The sequence below is a fragment of the Colius striatus genome, chromosome 5 (assembly GCF_028858725.1).
Source record: "Colius striatus isolate bColStr4 chromosome 5, bColStr4.1.hap1, whole genome shotgun sequence".
NCBI lineage: Eukaryota > Metazoa > Chordata > Aves > Coliiformes > Coliidae > Colius > Colius striatus.
In genome coordinates, this window is record NC_084763.1 from 57,982,639 (window position 1) to 57,997,436 (window position 14,798).

The 14,798-nt window shown below is 65.2% G+C and overlaps 2 protein-coding genes across 3 annotated transcripts in view; both read left to right on the plus strand.

Annotated features, from left to right (window-relative positions):
• Window positions 1-6,265, plus strand: part of NBEAL2 (neurobeachin like 2) — a 35,002-nt gene extending 28,737 nt beyond the window's left edge. For both annotated transcript variants that reach the window (XM_061996250.1, XM_061996251.1), the window contains exons 43-55: window positions 107-216; window positions 581-698; window positions 768-865; window positions 949-1,065; window positions 1,160-1,249; window positions 1,595-1,704; window positions 1,785-1,957; window positions 2,194-2,288; window positions 2,388-2,504; window positions 2,579-2,740; window positions 3,335-3,483; window positions 3,578-3,713; window positions 5,800-6,265. In XM_061996250.1, coding sequence (XP_061852234.1) covers window positions 107-216; window positions 581-698; window positions 768-865; window positions 949-1,065; window positions 1,160-1,249; window positions 1,595-1,704; window positions 1,785-1,957; window positions 2,194-2,288; window positions 2,388-2,504; window positions 2,579-2,740; window positions 3,335-3,483; window positions 3,578-3,713; window positions 5,800-5,904 — 1,580 coding nt within the window. In that variant the 3' untranslated portion in view covers window positions 5,905-6,265. The remainder of the gene's footprint in view (window positions 1-106; window positions 217-580; window positions 699-767; window positions 866-948; window positions 1,066-1,159; window positions 1,250-1,594; window positions 1,705-1,784; window positions 1,958-2,193; window positions 2,289-2,387; window positions 2,505-2,578; window positions 2,741-3,334; window positions 3,484-3,577; window positions 3,714-5,799) is intronic.
• A 1,503-nt stretch (window positions 6,266-7,768) lies between these two features.
• On the plus strand, window positions 7,769-14,347 carry LOC133625533 (D-serine dehydratase-like). Its single transcript, XM_061997167.1, has 8 exons — window positions 7,769-7,854; window positions 8,943-9,092; window positions 9,908-10,191; window positions 10,866-11,052; window positions 12,710-12,831; window positions 12,910-13,099; window positions 13,175-13,280; window positions 13,349-14,347. Exons 1-8 carry the CDS (start codon window positions 7,835-7,837, stop codon window positions 13,436-13,438), a joined length of 1,149 nt encoding a protein of 382 aa, XP_061853151.1. The 5' UTR covers window positions 7,769-7,834; the 3' UTR covers window positions 13,439-14,347.
• Window positions 14,348-14,798: the final 451 nt, after the last annotated feature.

Below are 14,798 nucleotides of genomic sequence, written 5' to 3' on the forward strand. Positions count from 1 at the left end.
GGCACAGGGCTGACACCCCTCTCAGGGAAACAGTTCTGCCTCATCTCCAGCCTCAACCTCCCCTGGGGCAACCCTCACCCTCACCCTCCACCGGCTCTGCCCACAGGCTTCGACCTGGGCTGCCTGCAGCTCTCCAACGAGAAGGTCGGTGACGTGGTGCTGCCCCGGTGGGCGCGTTCCCGTGAGGATTTCATCTACCAGCACCGCAAAGCCCTGGTGAGATGGATGGTGGAGCTCATCCCTAAGCCCTCCTCCACTCCTAACCCTGGGGAGGTTGTTACAGGGAGGTGGGAGCTATTCCCATCCCACCTTGGTAATAGAATCATTTGGGTTGGAAAAGACCTTTAAGTTCATTTGGATCCAGTCCCTCCCCTCACCCTGCCCAGCCCGCCACTGACCTCTGGCCCTCAGCACCTCAGCCCCACGGCTTTGGGATCCCTCCAGGGCTGGACACTCCCCCAGCTCCCTGGGCAGCCTGGCACAGGGGCTGACACCCCTCTCAGGGAAACAGTTCTTCCTAATATCAAATCTCAGCCTCCCCTGGCACAACTTGAGGCCGTTTCCTCCCACCCTTGGACAGGAGTCAGAGTACGTCTCAGCCCACCTCCACGAGTGGATCGACCTCATTTTTGGGTACAAGCAACGAGGCCCAGCCGCTGTGGAGGCCCTCAATGTCTTCTACTACTGCACCTATGAGGGTGAGCCATGGGGCAGGGAGGTAGGGGGACCCCTACCAGGTGGCCCCCCATGACCATCCCCATCCCCAGGGGCCGTGGACCTGGACGCCATCGCCGACGAGACGCAGAGGAAAGCTCTGGAGGGCATCATCAGCAATTTTGGGCAGACGCCCTGCCAGCTGCTCAAGGTAGCTCATACCCTCACCCCAAAGGCATATCCCCTTTTAGGGGGGGTCACCAACCTTCTGATGGGTCCCCTCGTGCTCCCCAGGAGCCGCATCCTGCCCGGCTGTCAGCAGAGAGTGCTGCCCGGAGGCTCTCCCGCCTCGACACCCGCTCGCCCAACGTCTTTGAGAACCTGGACCAGCTCAAGTCCTTCTTTGTGGAGGTGAGGACAGTGCTGGGGGGGATCCCTGGCCAGGACTAGGGCCGGTGTTGGCAGGCAGGAGGGTGGGTGCCCATGGGTTGCTGTCTCCCTGCAGGGCATCAGCGATGGCGTGGCGCTGGTGCAGGCTGTGGTGCCCAAGAACCAGGCGCATTCCTTCATCACTCAGGGATCACCCGACGTCCTGGTGAGTGCAAGACACCATCTCCTGTATCATCCTCACAGGAAAGCTCAGGCAGTGGGGGTTGGATGAGTGGAGGGTGGGGTGGATGGAGAGCTGGCTGAATGACAGAGCCCAGAGGGTGGGGATCAATAGCACAGAGTCGAGTTGGAGGCCTGTGGCCAGTGGAGTTCCACAGGGATGGGTTCTGGGGCCAGTCTGGCTCAACATCTTCATCATCGACCTGGGTGAGGGACCCTCAGCAAGTTCCCTGCTGGCACCAAACTGGGAGCACTGACATGCTGCCAGCCTTGGGGGACCAGGACCAAACCCCAGGAGGGCTCCATCTGTGTCCCCTCCATCCCTGCCCAGGTCACTGTGAGTGCCAACGGCTTGTTGGGGACCCACAACTGGTTGCCCTACGACAAGAACATCTCAAACTACTTCAGCTTCACCAAAGACCCCACCGTCTCCAACGCAAAGTGAGTCATGCCCGTGGTCCCCAGAGATGCCAGCAGCCCACCCCATGGCTCTGGCACCATCCCACGTCCCTCCCCACCAGGACCCAGCGGTTCCTGCAGGGCCCCTTCGCCCCCGGCGCCGACCTCAGCTCCCGCACCCTGGCCGTGTCCCCCGACGGGAAGCTGCTCTTCAGCGGGGGACACTGGGACAACAGCCTCCGTGTCACCTCCTTGGCCAAAGGCAAGGTCATTGGGCACATCACCCGGCACATAGGTATGTCCTCCTGCGGGGGTGGTGGGTTTGTAGGGCTGTGGAGGGAGGGAGGGGACTCGTGAGCAAGCAAGGCACGTCTGCCATCATCTCCCCACCTTCGGGGGACAATCCATGCTCCATCTTGCAGCTGGGGAGGGGTCAGGGTTAGAAGCATCCCCACATCTTGGTGCCATCCCGCTGGGTTGAGCGCTGTGGGACGGGACCAGCACCTCACGGTGTCCCTCTGGGTGTCACAGACGTTGTCACCTGCCTGGCGCTTGACCTCTGCGGCATCTACCTCATTTCTGGCTCCCGGGACACCACCTGCATGGTGTGGCAGGTCCTGCAGCAGGTAGGGGGCTTGACCCTTAACCCCATGCTGCAGCCCAGGGGCAGCTCATGGCTGGACACTGCCAGCAGGTCCCTGAGGTCCCCGTGTCCCCGTTGCCAGGGCGGCTTTTCCAGCGGCTTGGCTCCCAAACCCGTCCAGGTCCTGTACGGCCACGACGCCGAGGTGACGTGTGTGGCCATCAGCACCGAGCTGGACATGGCAGTGTCGGGCTCCAAGGTGAGCTGAGAGGCTGCTGGGGCAGGCAGCAGCGTGGGCAGGACCACCACTGCCATCACCCTTCCTCCCCCTAGGACGGCACCATCATCATCCACACCATCCGGCGCGGCCTCTTCATCCGCTCGCTGCGGCCGCCCGGGGACAGCTCTCCTCCCGCCCTGCTGTGCCACGTGGCCGTGGGGCCCGAAGGGCAGGTGGTGGCCCAGACAGCCGTGGGGCAGAGAGCCTGCTTGAAGGTATGTGTCAGCCTGGGCTTCCTAAAGCCTTTGCCACAGCCTCCTCCTGGAGGAACCGGCCGCCCGTGGCTTGGCTGGAGCCGCCGTGCCTGGCGTGGGGACGTGGCTGATGGCCGGGCTCAGAGGGTGGTGGGGGATGCAGTGAAATGCAGTTGGTGCCCAGGCACCAGAGGTGTTCCCCAGGGCTGGGTGCTCAGGGAAACGATGGTGATCTGGAGCAGTCAGTGTGGGTTCACCGAGGGGAAACCTTGCTTGGCCATGGGGGTTTGGTCACTTCTCTCCAGTAATGAGTGATAGGATAATGGGAAAGGGGCTGGAGTTGGCCCAGGGGAGGTTGAGGTTGGAGCTGAGGCAGGACTGTTTCCCTGAGAGGGGTGTCAGCCCCTGTGCCAGGCTGCCCAGGGAGCTGGGGCAGTGCCCAGCCCTGGAGGGACCCCAGAGCCGTGGGGCTGAGGTGCTGTGGGTCAGTGCTGGCTGTGGCAGCGTGAGGCTGGCACTCCAGGAGCTTCCAGGGCTTTCCCAACCCATCTGCTTCTATGGCTGCATGTCCCTGGTCGCCCTCAGCACCCTCATCCCGCTCCCCGTGCCCTGCAGGACAGGTTTGCCCTGCACCTCTACTCCGTGAACGGGAAGCACCTCTCCTCCGTGCCGCTGGGCCAGGAGGTGACGGCCCTGTGCGTGACGGACGAGTTCGTGGTGCTGGGGACCACGCAGTGCGGGCTGGAGATCCGGGACCTGCAGAGGTGAGGGCTGCCAACCCCCCTCAGCCCAACACAGCCCCTGCCTCGGAGTGCCGGGCGGGCTCCAGGGGTCCCACGCCGCCGCTTGTCTTGGCAGCCTGAGGGCGGCCGTGCCCCCCGTGCCCATGCGGGTGCCCGTGCACAGCGTGTCCGTCACCAAGGAGAAGAGTCACATCTTGGTGGGCTTGGAGGATGGGAAGCTCATCGTGGTGGGGGCTGGGCAGCCCGCTGAGGTGAGCACAGAACCCACCCAGCGGGGGCAAAGGCTTGGAGGAGCCAGGGGGGGTGTTGTGGTGCGCCCTGGGTGCTGCTGCCCTGGGGTGGTGGAGTTAGGGAACCTGGGAAGGGATGGGGGAGATGGAGGTGGAGATGGGGGTGGAAGTGGAGGTAGGGAAGGAGATGGAGGTGGAGATGGGGAAGGAGAGGGAGGTGGAGATGGGGAAGGAGAGGGAGGTGGAGATGGGGAAGGAGAGGGATATGGAGGTGGGGAAGGAGAGGGAGGTGGAGGTGGAAATGAAGGGGGAAGTAGGGAAGGAGATGGAGGTGGAGATGGGGAAGGAAATGAAGATGGGGTTGGGGAAGGAGTTGGAGATGAGAGGGGAAAGGAGATGAAGATGGAGAAGGAGTTGGAGATGGGGAAGGAGGCAGCGAGTAGATGGCAATGAGGAAGATGTTGGGAAGGGGATGGGGATGGGTGTGAGGGGAGCAAAGGATGGGGTTTGGAAGGGGATGTGTGATGGGGAAGGAGCTGGGGATGATGGAGGTGTGGAGAGTGTGGGGATGGAGAAGGGGATGAGGATTGGGAAGCAGGTGAGGATCTGGAGGGGGATGAGGATGAAGAAGGGTAATGAGGAATAGGGATGGGGAAAGGGATGAGGGTGGAGAAGGGGATGAGGACAAAGGGATGAGGATTGGGGATGGAGAAGCAGATGAGGATCTAGAAGTGGATGGGATGAAGAAGGGGATGTGGAATGAGGATGGAGAAGAAGATGAGGATGAAGAAGGGGATGAGGAATGCAGATGAGGATCTGGAAGGGGACGAGAATGAAGGGGATGGAGAATGGAGATGGAGAAGGGGATAAGGATGGAGGAGGGGATGGAAAAAGGGCTGAGGGCTGGAGAAGCAGCCGGGGATGTCCGGGCTGGGTGATGGATGTGTCGGGCTGGGGGCGGACTCAGGGGCGGGGATGTGTTGGGGTCGGGGCGGGCTCAGGGTGCGGGGGATGTGTCGGGATGGGCTCAGGGTGCGGGGGATGTGTCGGGGTTGGGGTGGGCTCAGGGTGCGGGGGATGCGTCGGGGTGGGCTCAGGGGTGGGGGATGTGTCGGGGTTGGGATGGGCTCAGGGGTGGGGGATGTGTCGGGGTCGGGGCGGGCTCAGGGTGCGGGGGATGTGTCGGGATGGGCTCAGGGTGCGGGGGATGTGTCGGGGTTGGGGTGGGCTCAGGGTGCGGGGGATGTGTCGGGGTTGGGGTGGGCTCAGGGTGCGGGGGATGTGTCAGGGTGGGCTCAGGGTGCGGGGGATGTGTCGGGGTGGGCTCAGGGTGCGGGGGATGTGTCGGGGTTGGGGTGGGCTCAGGGTGCGGGGGATGCGTCGGGGTCAGGGTGGGCTCAGGGTGCGGGGGATGTGTCGGGGATGGGCTCAGGGTGCGGGGGATGTGTCGGGGTCGGGGTGGGCTCAGGGTGCGGGGGATGTGTCGGGGATGGGCTCAGGGTGCGGGGGATGTGTCGGGGTTGGGGTGGGCTCAGGGTGCGGGGGATGTGTCGGGGATGGGCTCAGGGTGCGGGGGATGTGTCGGGGTCGGGGTGGGCTCAGGGTGCGGGGGATGTGTCGGGATGGGCTCAGAGTGCGGGGGATGTGTCGGGGTCGGGGTGGGCTCAGGGTGCGGGGGATGTGTCGGGGTCGGGATGAGCTCAGGGTGCGGGGGATGTGTCGGGATGGGCTCAGAGTGCGGGGGATGTGTCGGGGTCGGGGTGGGCTCAGGGTGCGGGGGATGCGTCGGGGTCGGGGTGGGCTCAGGGTGCGGGGGATGTGTCGGGGTCGGGGTGGGCTCAGGGTGCGGGGGATGTGTCGGGGTGGGCTCAGGGTGCGGGGGATGTGTCAGGGTTGGGGTGGGCTCAGGGGTGGGGGATGTGTCGGGGTCGGGGTGGGCTCAGGGTGCGGGGGATGCGTCGGGGTGGGCTCAGGGGTGGGGGATGTGTCGGGGTGGGCTCAGGGTGCGGGGGATGCGTCGGGGTCGGGGTGGGCTCAGGGTGCGGGGGATGTGTCGGGGTGGGCTCAGGGTGCGGGGGCCGTGCCGGGCGCTGACCCCGTCCCGCAGGTCCGCCCGGGGCAGTTCCACCGGCGGCTCTGGCGCTCCACCCGCCGCATCTCGCAAGTGTCGGCCGGAGAGACCGAGTACAACGGCGCGGAGAGCAGAGCCTGAGCGCCCCGCACCCCCGGGCAGGATGCGGTCCCGCGCCTCGCCGAGCCGGGGCGGGGGGTCGGAGCCCCGCAGCCCATCGCCCGTGGCCTTACGCAGCCCCGCGGGGGGAAGGGGGGGCGGGAAGGGGCGCAGAACTGATGCCCCCGCACCCCGCTCCCTGTTTGAGGGGGGAGCAGGAGGCGGGGACCCCTCGCTGGGCAGGGGGTGCCGCGTCCCCCCCGCCGGCCAGGAGCCGGCCGGGGCCTGTCCCGCTCCCTCGCGGGGGGGGACGGTGGCTGGGGGGGTTTTCTATCCGTTTTTAGCTCTTTTACAGAAAAAAAAAGCCAGAAAGTTAATAATAATAATAATATATGTCCGGGCAGAGGCTGAGTGAGGCTGCTGTGTGCCAGGGGGAGCGCAGCACACCCCCCCCAGTGTGTCCCCCACTCCCCAGCAGCCAGCCCGGGGTGGTCACACACGTGTCACGAGTGTGGGGGGTCTCAGCAGTGATGCACCCATGTGTTGAGTGTGGGGGGTCTCAGCAGTGATGCACCCATGTGTTATGAGTGTGGGGGGTCTCTGCAGCTTTGTACTCGTGTGTTGTGACTGTGGGGGGTCTCAGCAGCCATGTACCCCTCTGTCATGAGTGTAGGGGATCCCAGCAATGGTGTACCCATATGTCATGAGTGTGGGGGGTCTCAGCAGGGGTGCACCCATGTGTTATGAGTGTGGGGGGATCTCTGCAGCTTTGTACTCGTGTGTCATGGGTGTGGGGGGTCTCAGCAGCCGTGTACCCCTCTGTCATGAGTGTGGGAGGTCCCAGCAGTGGTGTACCCCTCTGTCATGAGTGTGGGGGGGTCCCAGCAGTGGTGCGCCCATGTGTTATGAGTGTGGGGGGTCTCTGCAGCTTTGTACTCGTGTGTCGTGACTGTGGGGGGTCCCAGCAGTGGTGCACCCGTGTGTCACGAGTGTGGGGGGTCTCAGCAGCTGTGTACCCCTCTGTCATGAGTGTAGGGGGTCTCAGCAATGGTGTACCCTTGTGTCATGAGTGTGGGGGGGTCCCAGCAGTGGTGCACCCGTGTGTCATGAGTGTGGGGAGGTCTCAGCAGCCGAGTATCCCTCTGTCATGAGTGTGGGGGGTCTCAGCAGGGGTGCACTCGTGTGTTGTGTGTGGCGGGGGTCTCAGTAGCTTTGTACACATGTGGCATGAGTGGGGAGGGGTCTCAGAAGCCATGCACACACATGTCATGAGTGTGGGGGGTCCCAGCAGGGATGCACCCATGTGTCATGAGTGTGGGGGGTCTCAGCAGCTGTGTACCCCTCTGTTATGAGTGGGGGGGGTCTCAGCAGCTGCGTATCCCTCTGTTATGAGTGTGGGGGGTCTCAGCAGCTGCGTACCCCTCTGTTATGAGTGGGGGGAGTGCCAGCAGGGGTGCACCCATGTGTCATGAGTGTGGGGGGTCTCAGCAGCCCTGCAGCCCCATGTCACGACCAACAGCCACGTACACACGTGTCACAAGCACGTGCAGCCCCGGCAGCCTTTGTGCCCACGTGTGATGAACGTGCCAGGTCTCAGCAGCCACATGTCACGAGCACAGAGGGTGGGGGTGGAGGGAAGCTGGTTTGAGGGGGGGTGTCTTCAGCAGCCCCCCGCACTCACAGCACCAGCGAGTGAGGTCTCAGCCGTCTCCCCTCTCCCCGCACCCCCTTCTCCCCGGGGCTGAGGCTCCGTGGCCGGCAGCAGCCCGTGCAGGGAGCTGGCAGCCCGGCCCCGTGTCCTGCCCTGCCCCTGCCAGCCCCCCGCGGGCCCCACGGCCGCCAGCGACCTCTGTCCCCGGCCAAGAGCCGCTGGCGGGTGCCCACGGCGTCACGTGGAGCCGCCACCGACCGCAGCCACCAGCGCGGAGCCGGAGCAGCCACGGCACAGCCACGGCACGGCCACGGCACGGCCATGGACAGACCCCCGGGCAGGTGGGCAGGGGCAGGGGGGCTCAGGGGAGGCCTTCACCCCAGGCAGCTGGCTGGCAGGGGCTGGAGGGGACAGCGAGGTGCTGCAGACGCAGGGGCCGGTGGCCACGTCGCGCCTGTGCCGGGGCAGATGTCCCTGACCCCGTGTCCTTGCTGGCCCAGCTCCCACAGTCCCATTTCCGTAGATCTCAGTCCCAGTGTCCCTGCTCCCACTGTCCCAGCCCTGGATGTCCCTGTTCCCAGGGACCCAGGTGGCCCAGCCCCGTGGGTCCCACTCCCAGGTGTCCTATGCCCTTGGGGACTCAGGTGGCCCAGTCCCAGGCGTCTCTATTCCCAGTATCCCAGTCCCAAGCAGCCCAGTCTCTTGGGGACTCTCGTGTCCCTGTCCCAGTATCCCAGTGACCCAGGTGTCCCAGTCCCCAGTGTCCTAGTCCCAGGTGGCCCATTCCCTTGGGGACTCGGGTGTCCCAGGTGTCCCTATTCCCATTTATCCCATAGGTCCCTCCCCCAGGTGACCCACAGGCCCCTATCCCAGGTGATCTTGTCCCAGTCCCAGATGTCTGCATCCCAGATTCCCCAGTACCACCTGTCCCCATTCCCAGTGTCCCAGTCTGAGGTGACCCAGATGTCCCAGCCCCAAGGTCCCACTCCCATATGTCCTAGTCCCAGGTGTCCCTGTCCCCAGTGACCCAGGTGTCCTAGTCCCAGGTGTCCCTGTCCCATACATCCCACATGTCCCATTCCCAGGTGATCTTGTCCCAGTCCCAGATGTCTCCATCCCAGGTTTCCCAGTACCACTGGTCCCTATTACCAGTATCCCAGTCCCAAGTGTCTCATAGATCCCAGCTGCCCCAGTCCTGGGGCTATCCCAGCACCAACCCTCAGGGGCTCAGCCTCCCACCCCTCACTCCCCACCCAGGGGACAGGACCCCACAGCAGCCCACTCTGAGCCCACGGGGTTGGGGTTTGGGTGCAGGATGGGTCCAGGGAGGGGTTTATTGGGTGTGTGATGGTGGGTGCAGGTTTGGGGGAGGGTGATGGGTGTAGGGCAGGTCTCCCCTTGGCTCCCTGCCCACCCCTACCCCCAGCAGCATGTGGCTGGGAGCCCCCCTGGAGCAGCTGCCCACGCCAGCGCTGAGCCTGGACCGGGCGAAGCTGCGGCACAACGCGGAGCAGATGCGGGAGCGCTGCCAGAGGCTGGGCCTGCGCCTGCGCCCCCACGTCAAAACCCACAAAACCCTGTGAGTGCGGCCCCCAGAACCCCCCTGACCCCCTGCAGCCCCCCAGCAACCTCCCACCTCCCCCCTCCCAGCACCCCCTCCAGCATCCAGTATCTCCTTCACACCCACCACCTTCCCCCAGCGCCCTTTATCCCACCCCAGCATTCCCTCAACATCCTCCCACCTTCACCCCAGCATCCTCCCTCCTCCCCAGCATCCCCCCTCCTTCCCTCTCATCCTCCCCTCTCTTCCCCTGTGTCCCCACATCCCCTCCATCCCTCATCCCCCACATCTTCCCCCAACATCCTCCCACCTCCTGTGTCCAGCATCCTCCCCAGCACCCCTCATCCCCCCAGCACTCCCCTCTCCCCTGATCCCACTCCTCCCCAGTGCTCCCAGCAACCTTCATCCCCACAGCTTCCCCCCAACATCCCCCCACCTCCTCTGCCCATCATCTTCCTCCTTCCTCCTCAGTAGCCCCAGTGCCTTCTAGTTCTCCCCCCATCCCCCCAGCACCCTCCTTTTCTCCCCCATCATCCTCCCTTCTCCTCTCCAGCATCCACCAGCATCCCCCTCCAGCACCCCACATCCCCCCCAGCTTCCCCCAACATCTTCCTCCCTCCTCCTCAGCACCCCCAGCATCCCCCCATCCTGCTCAGCATCCCCCTTCTCTCCCCCATCATCCTCCCTTCTCCTCCCCAGCATCCCCCTCCAGCACCCCACATCCCCTCCCAGCTTCCCCCCAACATCCCCCCACCTCCTCTGCCCAGCACCCTCCCTCCTCCCCCCCAGTGCCCCCCATCTCGCCCCTCTCCCCCCGTCCCGTCCCGGCGCAGGGAGGGTGCTGAGCTGGCGACGGGCGGCAGCCGCCGCGGGCTCGTGGTGTCCACGCTGGCCGAGGCTCGGTTCTTCGCGGCGGGGGGGTTCGATGACATCCTCTACGGCTTCCCGCTGCCGGGCCCGGAGCGCATGGAGGAATGTGCGGCCCTGGCCCGGCGCCTCGAGGCTTTTCAGCTCCTCATCGACACCCCCCAAGCCCTGGCCCTGCTGCGCCGCCACCCGCTGCCCCCCGGCAAGCGCTGGCTCGTCTGGCTCAAGCTCGACTGCGGGAACGGGAGGGGTAGGTACCAGGCAGGGGGAGGTCACACAAGGCAGGGGGAGGTCACACAAGTCACCCACCCCCCCAAAAACCCCACCCAAATAGCTCCCCCCCCAATCCGGCCAGCGCCGGGGGATGCGCGGATGGAGCATCACGAGGGGTGTGAGTGGTGGGATGCTCCATGGTACCCCCCAGAACCAGCAGGATGGAGCCTTTCACCCCTCCCCCCCAAGGCTACCCCAGTGTGAGGGGGGAGGATGCTCCATGTCCCATCAAGTCCCCAGAACCACCTTCTCAGCCAGGACGAGGCATCTAAGACATCCCCCTCCCAAAAACACCCAAGTCATCCTTCTAGGTGTCCCCACATCCCTCCGAACCCCAAGGACCAACATCTCAACCAGGATGGGGCACCAACGCAGCCCCTCTCCAAATCTCACCCAGTGTGGGTCAGCAGACCCCCTGCCTTCCCATCTCACCCACCGTGGGCCACCCAAGCCCCCCCATCTCACCCACCATGGGCCATCAAACCCCCACCGTTTCACTCAGTATGGGCCACCAAAGCCCCCTCCCCATTCCTCCACCTTCTCACCTAACACAGACCACCCAACCCCCCTTTCTCACCCCTCCACGTGCCACCCAAGCCCCCCTCCATCCCCCACCCCGGCCCCACGCTGACCCCCCCCCCGTGCCCGCAGCCGGGGTGCTGCCCACGGACCCCGCTGCCCTCTCCCTGGCCCGGGCCATCGCCGAGGATGCCCCGGAGGAGGTGGCGCTGGTCGGGGTCTATGCCCACTGCGGGAACACCTACGGCTGTCGCGACATCGCTGCCGTCCAAAGCGTCGCCCGCGACACCACCGCAGCCGTGCTCCGCTTCGTGGCGGCGTGAGTGACCCCCAGCCCACGGGCAGGGAAGGGTTAAGGGCCGTGGGTTGGAAGGAGGGGGGTGATGGTTCCAAGGTGGGACACTGTGGGATGGCCCCTTCCTTCCCTCCCTCCCCCCACCCCATAAAACGCCGGCGGGTGGTTGTAAATGCAAATTACCCCCATAAAACGGGGTCCTGCCAACCCCCCCCTCCGGGCAGGGGGAAGAGGAGGAGGATGAAGGCTCCGGGGAGGGGGGAGGAGGAAGATGTTGGTTCTGAGGAGGGGGAGGAGGAGGATGGCGGCTCCGCTCACCTTTGATGTGCGGTTTGGTGGGGGGTTGTGACCTGTGTCATTGTGTCCCGTCGCCCCCCACCCCCTCGGCACCCTTTTGTCCCAGAGCTGTTGCATCCTGGAGGGAATTGCTGCCGGATGAGTCCTGCTGGGGGTGGGGTGAGGGAGGTGGGGAGAGGTCAAGGGGGGGTTTTGGGAGGCTCCAGTATATCTGGAGGGCTCCCAGAAGCATCTCGGGGTGGCCTATCACATAGGGGAGATGGTCTCCAGCACAGCTCAGGATGCCCTGGCACATTGAAGTGGGGGTCTCCAGTACATCTAGGGGTGCTGTGGCATATCTCAGGGGGGTCGCAGGCACATCTGGGAGTGCTTTAAAGCATTGGGGGAGGGATCTCCAGCTTGTATGGGAGTGTCTGGACCATTTAGGGGCTCCCAGGCACATCAGGGTGATGGACCCAGCCCTGGTCTTGCTCCTGTGGTACCCAGGGGTGATGGACCCACCTCAGGTCCCACTCCCACGGAGTGCAGAAGTGCTGAACCCACCCCTGCAGTACCCCAGGGTGATGGACTCACATCCCATGGTGCCCAGGGGTGATGGACCCAGCCCTGCTCCTGCTCCTGTGGTACCCAGGGGTGATGGACTCACATCCCATGGTGCCCAGGGGTGATGGACCCAGCCCTGCTCCTGCTCCTGTGGTACCCAGGGGTGATGGACTCACATCCCATGGTGCCCAGGGGTGATGGACCCAGCACTGCTCTTGCTCCTGTGGTACCCAGGGGTGATGGACTCATGTCCCATGGTGCCCAGGGGTGATGGACCCAGCACTGCTCCTGCTCCTGTGGTACCCAGGGGTGATGGACTCATGTCCCATGGTGCCCAGGGGTGATGGACCCAGCCCTGCTCCTGCTCCTGTGGTACCCCAGGGGTGATGGACTCATGTCCCATGGTGCCCAGGGGTGATGGACCCAGCACTGCTCCTGCTCCTGTGGTACCCAGGGGTGATGGACTCATGTCCCATGGTGCCCAGGGGTGATGGACCCAGCCCTGCTCCTGCTCCTGTGGTACCCCAGGGGTGATGGACTCATGTCCCATGGTGCCCAGGGGTGATGGACCCAGCACTGCTCCTGCTCCTGTGGTATCCCAGGGGTGATGGACTCATGTCCCATGGTGCCCAGGGGTGATGGACCCAGCACTGCTCCTGCTCCTGTGGTACCCAGGGGTGATGGACCCACCTCAGGTCCCACTCCCACGGCAGCCAGGAGTGCTGGGTCGTTCCTGTGGCACCCAGGGATGACTCTGGTCTGGCTCCCCATGCTGCCTGGGGGTGTGACATCTCCCCTGGCCGTGTTGTGGCGGCTCAGAGGGGGTCCCCACGTGCCACAGGCTGCGGCAGGCGGGGGTGGATTGTCCCCAGGCCACCATCGGCTCCACGCCATCCTGTAGCCACCCGGTGCCGGAGATGGCCCAACTCACCGAGCTGCACCCGGGCAACTACCTCTTCTACGGTGAGCGGCTCAGGGTGCCCCCCAGCACACACCCAGAAGGTGAGACCCCTCCTCACCGCGAGCCCCCTGTCCCCGCAGACCTGCAGCAGACGCTGCTGGGCTCCTGCCGGCCGGAGGACGTGGCCATCCGCGTGCTCACCAGGGTGGTCGGGCACTACCCGCACCGCCGGCAGCTGCTGGTGGACTGCGGCTGGGCTGCCCTCAGCCTCCACGGCTACGACCAGGGCCCCGCGGGCTGTGCCGCCGTCGAGGGTCACCCCCAGCTCAGGTGGGCGCTGAGGGGGTTGGGGACAAGGGGACACACACACACAGAGGAGCGGGGGGTGACGGCGTGTGCCCGCAGGCTGGTGGGGCTGACGCAGGAGCACGGGCAGCTGGAAGCCGTGGACGGGCAGCTGGATTTCGGGCGCTTCCCGCTGGGCACCGTGCTGGCACTCGTCCCCTTCCACGTGAGTACGGCCCCGCTGAGCCCCGCCACGTCCCACCGGGCCCCCCTCACCGCCCCCACCCGCCGCAGGCCTGTGCCACCGCCGCCATGCACCCCATCTACTACGTGCACGCCGAGGGCAAGGTGGTGGAGCTCTGGCACCCCGTCCGTGGCTGGTGAGGAGGAGACGGGAGCTGCAGGGAGCTGTGCCCGTGCCAGGACCCTGTGCCCGCACCAAGGTCCTGAGCCCACATCGAGACCATGTGCCCACACTGAGACCCTGAACCCACACCAAGACCCTGTACTAATGCTGACATCCTGCACCCACACCGACACCCTGCACCCACGCTGACACCCTGTGCCCACACTGACACCCTGCACCCACACTGACACCCTGTGCCCACGCTGACACCCTGTGCCCACACCAAGACCCTGCACCCACGCTGAGACCTTGCACCCCCCTAAACCCCTGCACACACACTGAGACCCTGCACCCACACTGACACCCTGCACCCACGCTGACACCCTGTGCCCACACTGACACCCTGCACCCACGCTGACACCCTGTGCCCACGCTGAGACCTTGCACACCCCCAAACCCCTGCACCCACACCGAGACCCTGCACCCACGCTGACACCCTGTGCCCACGCTGACACCCTGCACCCACAATTAGACCCTGCACCCACACTGACACCCTGTGCCCACGCTGAGACCCTGCACCCACAATTAGACCCTGCACCCACACTGACACCCTGTGCCCACGCTGAGACCCTGCACCCACACCGACACCCTGCACCCACGCCGACACCCTGCACCCACACCGACACCCTGCACCCACGCTGACACCCTGTGCCCACACTGACACCCTGTGCCCACACAGAGACCCTGCACCCACACCAAGACCCTGCACCCACGCTGAGACCTTGCACCCCCCTAAACCCCTGCACACACACTGAGACCCTGCACCCACACTGACACCCTGCACCCACACTGACACCCTGTGCCCACGCTGACACCCTGCACCCACAATTAGACCCTGCACCCACACCGACACCCTGTGCCCACGCTGAGACCCTGCACCCACAATTAGACCCTGCACCCACACTGAGACCTTGCACACCCCCAAACCCCTGCACCCACAATTAGACCCTGCACCCACACTGACACCCTGTGCCCACACCGAGACCCTGCACCCACAATTAGACCCTGCACCCACACTGAGACCCTCCACCTCCCAAAACCCCTACACCCACGCCAGGGTTCTGCAACCCACTTGGGAGACCCCATGCCCAGGCCAAGGCTCTGCACCCACGCTCTGGGCTCCTGCATCCACGTGGAGGTCACGCACCCGTGTCCGGCTGCTGCACCCACGCCACAACCCTGCAGCCACACCGAGGTGCTGCACCCACGGAAAAGCCCGGCACCCACGTTGGGCTGCTGCTCCCCACCCCGGGGCCAATAAAGCTGCTTCTCCCGCTTCCAGAGGCTTTATCCCGCGGGTGCGGGACGGGACGGGCCGTGGGCAGTTGGGACACACAC